This window comes from Alosa alosa, chromosome 17 (genome assembly GCF_017589495.1).
Source record: "Alosa alosa isolate M-15738 ecotype Scorff River chromosome 17, AALO_Geno_1.1, whole genome shotgun sequence".
Taxonomy (NCBI): domain Eukaryota; kingdom Metazoa; phylum Chordata; class Actinopteri; order Clupeiformes; family Clupeidae; genus Alosa; species Alosa alosa.
The window spans coordinates 16,291,478-16,299,192 of NC_063205.1; the positions used below are offsets into that span (position 1 = coordinate 16,291,478).

The window sequence follows — 7,715 nt, forward strand, 5'->3', positions numbered from 1 at the left end:
GCTTACACGCTTTCTCTGCTGTCAGCAGGGGATGAGGGTGGCCCAGAAATCAGACAACCACGTTGTAGCTGCTGTCGTGTGGTGTGATGGCTATTCAAGTAGTGCTGAGGAAATATAAGCAGGCATGGTTATCCAAAATTATAGCAGTAATGTTATACCTCAAGGATAGGACACTTCATAGTTAATGTGTTTTTACCTTTTATGTCTCTGAGACCTATGTATACCTAGGCATGTGTGTTTTATATTTTTGTATGCATGCGTCATAAACCCTGCATTTGTTGTTTCAGTTACTTTGCATCCATTCAAATTTCTATTTCAGTGATTCAGCGTCTTGAAAGGAAATGGTGCCAGTTACTGTATGTCACCAGTCGTGATGTTGAATTTATGTGTTGCTATGGGAATAGATCACAGTTGTCATAGAAACTGGTTAGGACAGAAGGGACGTCTGAAGTGTGACTCATCTTTTTTCCCCACCCCTCATGGTTCCCTTAGGGTGACTAATGTGTCTGAGACAGATTTGTGCTTTGAAATGAATAGTCTCAGTACACTGATGTCTGCTGTGCGTCCATGTCATTTATACCGCATAACAGCTTCACAGAAGATAACTGTCTGTAAGGGACATATGGATTTTTAGAATCATTTTTTATTGTATAAATAAAAGCCAAACAAAAAAAAAATCTGTAAGTCATCTTACAGTAGGCACACATTCAGCATGGCTAACATTCATGTTATTGGGTAGCCTGTACCCACTAGTGGTAAAAGCAAAATGACTCTTACAGTTAGTTGCCACAGTCTCACATTTACACACACATATAACACCATTAAATATAATGATAAACCTGTCCATGGATACACTGTATCAGCAGTCCTACCAGTTTGCTGATGTTTATGGCTATCTGAACAGAAAGTAAACACTGTCTTGACCTTTTGAATTTCGTAGACTTGAGTAGTCCTTCATGTAACATGAATTGACATACTGCAAGCAACTGAATGCTTTTCAAGAATCTTCATTTTTTTGGCCAAAAGTGCAAACAGTGACTTTAAAAATGATCAGACCAGGCTCTTTCAGAGTATCAATAATACATTTTCCTTATAAGTGTTAACAACATCAAGGTCGTATTTGGTCTGTATGCCAAAGAAAAAGATAAACCGAGATCCATAATGTTGGATTTTTAGAATTATTTCCCCAACATCTTTTGTGACCTTCCATCTGCCCAAGGTTCATGTTTACCTCAGTTTACCAGTCAAAGTGTTATTTTTTATTTAATTGATCTACAAAACAATAAAGAGAGTATCACTTCAGTGATAAAAATCTGCCCTAGCTAGGCCCTGGGGCTGCAGATCATTTTCATTGGAACCCTGGCCCTCTTTATAAGCCTTCTGGGTTAAATTAGTCAATTTTTTGCACATGTTTTAAACTGAAAGGTCACAGCCCTGATGGGAAAGTAAGATTGTTTATCGAGACCACAATGTATTAAAGCAACACCAAACCACTTTTCCTCTGTCACATGCATGCTATTTGTTTATCCAGCACCGGCTTTTGAAATGGCAACGGTAGAGTATGTTGCATGATTTTATGAACGTATGATGTATTGGGACATCAGAAGCAAGTCAAATTTGTAGTTTCTTATGTCTCATTCCATCAAACTACAAATCCGCTACCCGATCTGGCAAACTTGCATAGTACGGTTATAGCCGATATAGGGTCGCAAAGCGAATGCAGAAGTGCCGTTAACCCTGTTATGAGTTGATGAACCACTGAAACGATTTTGGAACATTATTTTAAGGTTTCAAAGATGGCAAAGCTCCTCAAACACTGTGTCTGCGATTGTGGATCATGGCCACTATGTGTGCAAGGTCTAAACTCTTCATCATCACCTCCATGAACTCATCATCGGTTCGAGCGCCCGCCACAAACTCTTCCAGTGAAAGCTCCCCTAGAATGAAGAAAGTACATACAGTATGAGAATCTGAACACCAAAGGACTGTTCAAACCTTTAAAAAGTGCATTGCTTTCCTGATGCATCGGTCAGTATCATATTTTCTTTAAGAAGTGCATGTCTGTTTTGACAGTAGCACTGAACTGGCCATTGCCTTCCTTAAAAGTGCACATCTATTCAGAGAGGGATGGGCAGGTTAGGTGTGCAAAGTGTTAATCCATAAATAAAGTCACATGATGGATTACTATTAATAATACCCAGATCATAAGATTAGATTAGATTAGATTAGATTATATTAGATTTTAAAGACATATTGACAGTTGTGTGTCTTTAATGTCACTCTAAATAGTATAATCTCTGACAACATGAAGGCTATCATTGTTGTAGCTGCTGATTAAAATGTTCTGTGTGAGGTGCACAGGGAACACTAACCATCTCCATTAATATCGATCCTATCAAACACACGGTTGGTGAATTCCTCGACCGAGATCTCCTGGGTGTCGTTTCCATTAATTGCACGAATGGCCTGGAAGAGAAATGATATACTGTATCACACACATGCTTAGAAATGCACCATGACATCCACATTTGTACTCCTATCACCTCCCTTCGGAACACACCAGAAAATTCTTTATTCTGTTATAACATTCTATTACGAGAAATTACCTTGATATGCACATGGTCAACTAAAGTGACAGGTTAGAGTTTGATGAGGTGTCTTTGTCTCTCTCTTTGTCTCACCTTTATGATGTTGAGAAGTTCATGTCGGTCAATGCAGCCATTGCCATCCACGTCGTAGAGCTTGAAGTACCAGCGCAGTTTGTGCTCCATTTTACCCCGCATCACAAGACTCAGGGCAGCCACGTACTCCATGAAGTCTATGTAGCCATCCTGAAAAAGAGTAACCATCACAGTTACCTAGAGACTATTTACACTAGGTTATGTATTGTTGGTCTGCAACGCTTCAAGTGTTAACATAGAAGTCTGAATACATGGATTTGTCTTAAAGCCATGTTACATCCTTTTTACACTAATGTTACATTTTTTACTTCATTGTAATCTGTGGCAAGTACAATAGGACATGTTTGGAATAATTTCAGAAATTTCTCAAATGAGCACAGACCCCCTCCCTCCCCTCACAAGCAAGGCATCTGTACTAACATTCCTTATTAATTTCCTTCTCAAAATGGACCCCCTCGGCACTAAACACAAAACATTATTAGAGGAGGTGAAGCTTGTGGATTTAGCTGGATATTGAGACCAGAGGGCAAGATAAAATAAGACCATCACATTTACTTTACTCTATGCAATTATCAAGACCTTAATGCTTTATTGGTTAAATTTATTAATGTAATCTATCACGTTCGGCGACGGTGCAGAAATCTTCCCTGACTGATTATTAATCTGGGTATTACAGCGGTTTAATAACTTCAACCCATCCTCTGACTTAATCGTTTGTCTCACTACTGCCCTTCAACATTTCCATTAATAATCCTCTGATATCAGTTTTTTACAGTGTTTTGACCCAGTGGTCCCCTATACATATTTTCTTAATTTTACAGATGGCAAGTTTAAGAATGGCCTTGTTAATGCCCTGTAGTGTACTGACAAACAAATTTCAGACAGTTTTCACCTCCAGCATTGAATCTCTACATGAATTAACCTTTGAATTGCCACTCAGTAGGTCAGTTCCTTATTTTCGAAGATTTTCATATTACAAAACAAGCAGTGCATAGGATTTCCCCCCCCAGTATTTTTCCCCTCATAGGTCTCATTATGAAGTTCTAATGGTCTTACATTAGATGAATTCATTGGGTCCGCTGACCTTGAGGTGAGAAGCAATCAATTTGTGATGGGCACACAGAGCTAAATGAGGTCCGTGTCTCGTGCCATCTCAATGGTTATGAGAACGGGAACTCTATCAGTTTGTCAGATTAATAAGGACCTACTCATATGCACATGAAATAGAGTCCCAGTTAGCTTTAAATGTAGAAAAATGAACCTGCAGTTTGAGTAGAGAGAGTCCCTTGTGAAGAATTAAATAATAATTGAGCGCTTTTGCGCTATTTGTCTTGCAGCAAGATAATCCTGACGGATTTGTTTAGCTGTCTGTCTCCATGGCCTCTTTGATAAAGGTCACCGAACCTGCCCCAGAGCAAGGATATACAGCACGTGTTGTACTGTGCTGACATGTTAGGGTCATCAGTGGAATCCCAAAATACATTGCATAGGAATCCCTAGCCAGAGTTAGTCCTAATACACATAACAAGCCTATTACTATGACACATTGTCTGACGTTGGCAGGGATGTTACTAACTATAGATACGCAAATGTAGACATGCAAGTATAGATGTGCAAAGTGGAGATGATGACCTCATTTTCTGTGGACCTGACAAAGCCAGATATACACTACCTGTGTGTAAAAAAACAGATCATCTGACTAATACATTCATTCCAAAGCAAGAACACAACAGGCTGTCGTACAGATTGTTTCTCGAGTAAAGATGTAGCCTGTTCCAGAAGTAAATAGTGCACAAGGTCTGTCATTATTATTTTACATTAAAATAACACAATGTAGGAATTCCCATTTTGTCAATATGCAATGTACTGGGTATCCATTTAGTGCTACCCAATTTGTCTAAAACCAATGAAAAGGGTTATACTCCTGCCCATGACAACACCGTTGCATGGTACAATACCAGGTGTCCATTCTCCACATTTTACGACAGTGTAGCATCAAAATGAGTCAAACTATTATTTCAAGATAAAAGGACCTCATGGTGTTTTGATGAATAGGCTACTGTGTGAAGGATTTTTTTGTAACATGATCCATTCGTTCAGTGGGACCCTCAATTTCCCATGGCTGTTCAGTCACAACCCACATTTTATAGAATTAAAACCAAGCACATGTAATTCGTATAAAGAGCAACACATGCACTAGGCCTTCAGATTGTCATTATAACCTTGCTAACATGAACAGTACTTTAATTCTTGCAGTCAGAGCACATTAAGTTCATCATGACATAGCTAGACTTTCTAAATACAAATTTACTTTACAACCCATTGAGACCCCTTGACCCAGTTCTAGGTTTACCAACCAACAGTTGAGAAACACTGCTTTGCTCCACATCACAGAGTTTGGGATTTAGCATCCTTGCTGTCAGGTGCATGTAAATTCTCCATTTTTATATTGTTTGAATGTTGTCGTAAAACAAAGAATCCAACTGCATGTTTATACACAACAATATCTAAGCACATGCTCAACATGACTGATGTAACTAGACTTTGGGTTGACCAGAGTAAAGTGTAAGGAAAATCAGATCAAGCCAATACCTGGGTGCAAGAATCAGAAAGGTGTATTTGGACTAACCACAACAGGGACACTAAGGGGAACACCCACGTTTGCATGATATCAGACACTGTCACTCAGATCCTGCTTACCTTGTTCATGTCAAAAGTGCGAAACATCTGCTCGATGTAGGCGGTGGCCTCAGGGTCTAGGCCCCGGAGCCCGAAGAACTGCTTGAACTCGTGCATCGTGAGCTGACCTGAAGGACACTCGATCATGAACTTCTTGTACCAGAGGTGCATCTCCACGGCCTGGAGGTCATCCACAGTGCATCCAGAGGTGTTCCCCATGTCTAACTTTCAAAAAAGGGTGGGTAGCGACTGTACGTGTGACTGGCTGACTGACTAAGCAGACGAAACAAGAGAACCCTTACAGTGGAATCTAAGTCTTGGTGCTCGTGCCTTAGTGCCTTCTGGATTGCCTGATTGGTCTACTGTGGAAGGGAGATGGATAACCTCGCTTCACAGTCACACAACTCAGGGTCCTGTCGGGATTCAGGGGGCCACGGAGCGGGTTTTTGTAGTGGGGGGCGAGAAGACGCGCCACGCCCCCTGTCTAGGTTTGCTCGTCCCTAATCGCTGGAAGTAATCCAGCATGAGTGGCACTTTAAACAGCTTAAGGAGCCTCTGGAGGAGGGGAGCAGAGGATTGTTTCACTCCTCTGGTGCTTCAAACAGGGACATGCTGACTTACATTTTGGCTGCCTTCCCGGCCATTACTGATTGGAGATAAATTCCATTACTCATGCGTGAACAGGTGCATTGTGTTTGTTGACTCGTACTTATATAAGAGGCCCTCCTTTTTTCGGAAATGAAGAGAAGATTTGCCAAAACCCCTAACTAAACCACTTATGAAAGCAGAGGATGCTCCTCACACCCAATTGCCCCAGAAAATCTAGTGTCATTCTAGCGGGAGGGGGGCATTTGGTTGGGGTCTATCTGATTGAGGGACGGATATAGTAAAGGGATGGATGGAGGCAGGCAGGAAGGGAGGTGAATCAGAGAGAATCAAAAGACAAACAGAAAATTCATGCTGTGGAGGAGCTGGGGTGCAGGTGACTCTTGGGTCCTAGTCACCCACGAGGACCCAACTTCGTATCCGACCCGCAGTCATTTCCTGATCTCACCCTATCTCCAACTCACTTCTTGTCAATCTTCACTGCCCTATCTGAATAACGGCAAAAGCTCAAAATCATACTGTACCTACATACTGTATGCACACATACACTACCGGTCAAACGTTTTAGAACACCCTGATTTTTAATTCATAGCTTGGACTTGTGTTTTGGGTAGGATGAGCCCCTGACCAACTAGGGGCATACCAGAGGGTACTGCATTGCACTGCAGAATGCTGTGGTAGCCATTTTGGTTCAGGGTGCCCATCACTCTAACCCTGGATCCAGCAAAACAGCCCCAGACCATCACGCTTTCTCCTCCATGTTTCACAGTTATTCACACACTGAGGAACCATCCTTTTGCCTACTCTACGGCTTTTAATTAATCAGTACATAACACCTTCTTCCAGTCATCAGTTGTCCATTGGTGGTGTTTCATGGCCCAGGCAAGCCTCTTTTTCTTATTCTGACGTCTTACCAATGGCTTTTTTGCTGCAACTCGACCTGTCAAACCTGCAACTCGAAGTCTTCTCTTCACAGTTGAATCTGAGTTTTGCTTATTATGACCATTATTAAGCTGTGCTTTAAGCGTAGTGTACATACAGTGGATATTTACAATAGTTACAGCATACATACAGACATTCATATGCATAAACAATATAATAAATATGACCACCATTATGTTGAAAAACCTGAGACTTGTTAAGGGAGTCCTAAACTGTAAAACTGTTTTTTTTTTTTTTAATCTCTTCACTGATTTTGCATGTATGCACTGCACAGTTTCATAACAGTGATGGTCTTATACTCAATAGGTTTCAAACATATAGCTAATTGAAGCGTATGCATGACCTTGAGAACCAACCAGTTTTCTTATAAAACTTTTTTAGTCTATTAGTCTATGATTCTAATGCAAATGTTGGACTTCATGAGGCTTGTGATATGGAAAAATAACGGTGTCACACTTTAAACTTAATATGTGTATTCATTGTTCTCATCAAGTGAGATTGAAAGTAGGCAGCCATCTCTCAGTCTCTTGCATTTGAACGCTATTTAACTATTGTAGATCAATTAAATATATTGGAATATAGTAAAGACAACTGTGTACAGGCCAGTGCATAGACACATCCAAAAGCCTATTTCATTAAAAAATGTCCTGTCTGTTTTTAAGATGAGTTTATTTGACAAGTCAAATTCAAAACCATACACTGCAATTAATAGAGGCCTTTTTAATGTTGTAATATATTCAAGCTACTTTAACATATCTGTATGTGGATATCACAGGTGTCTAAAATACAGTATTTAAACATTCAGTG

General features: G+C 40.3%; 1 protein-coding gene across 1 annotated transcript; it reads right to left on the reverse strand.

Moving 5' to 3' along the window:
• Positions 1 to 1,665: 1,665 nt before the first annotated feature.
• Positions 1,666 to 5,764, reverse strand: guca1a (guanylate cyclase activator 1A). Its single transcript, XM_048268023.1, has 4 exons — positions 5,382 to 5,764; positions 2,682 to 2,831; positions 2,373 to 2,466; positions 1,666 to 1,937 (listed from the first exon to the last, which is right to left on the reverse strand). The coding sequence occupies exons 1-4, from the start codon at positions 5,577 to 5,579 to the stop codon at positions 1,810 to 1,812; spliced, it is 570 nt and encodes a 189-aa protein (XP_048123980.1). The 5' UTR covers positions 5,580 to 5,764; the 3' UTR covers positions 1,666 to 1,809.
• Positions 5,765 to 7,715: the final 1,951 nt, after the last annotated feature.

Coding starts and splice junctions, on each gene's coding strand:
- guca1a (XM_048268023.1), bottom strand. CDS start 5,579: ATGGGGAACACCTCTGGATGCACTGTGGATGACCTCCAGGCCGTGGAG. Junction 2,467..2,681: donor AACTTCTCAACATCATAAAG/GTGAGACAAAGA, acceptor TTTCTCTTCCAG/GCCATTCGTGCAATTAATGG. Junction 1,938..2,372: donor GATCGATATTAATGGAGATG/GTTAGTGTTCCC, acceptor TCTTCATTCTAG/GGGAGCTTTCACTGGAAGAG.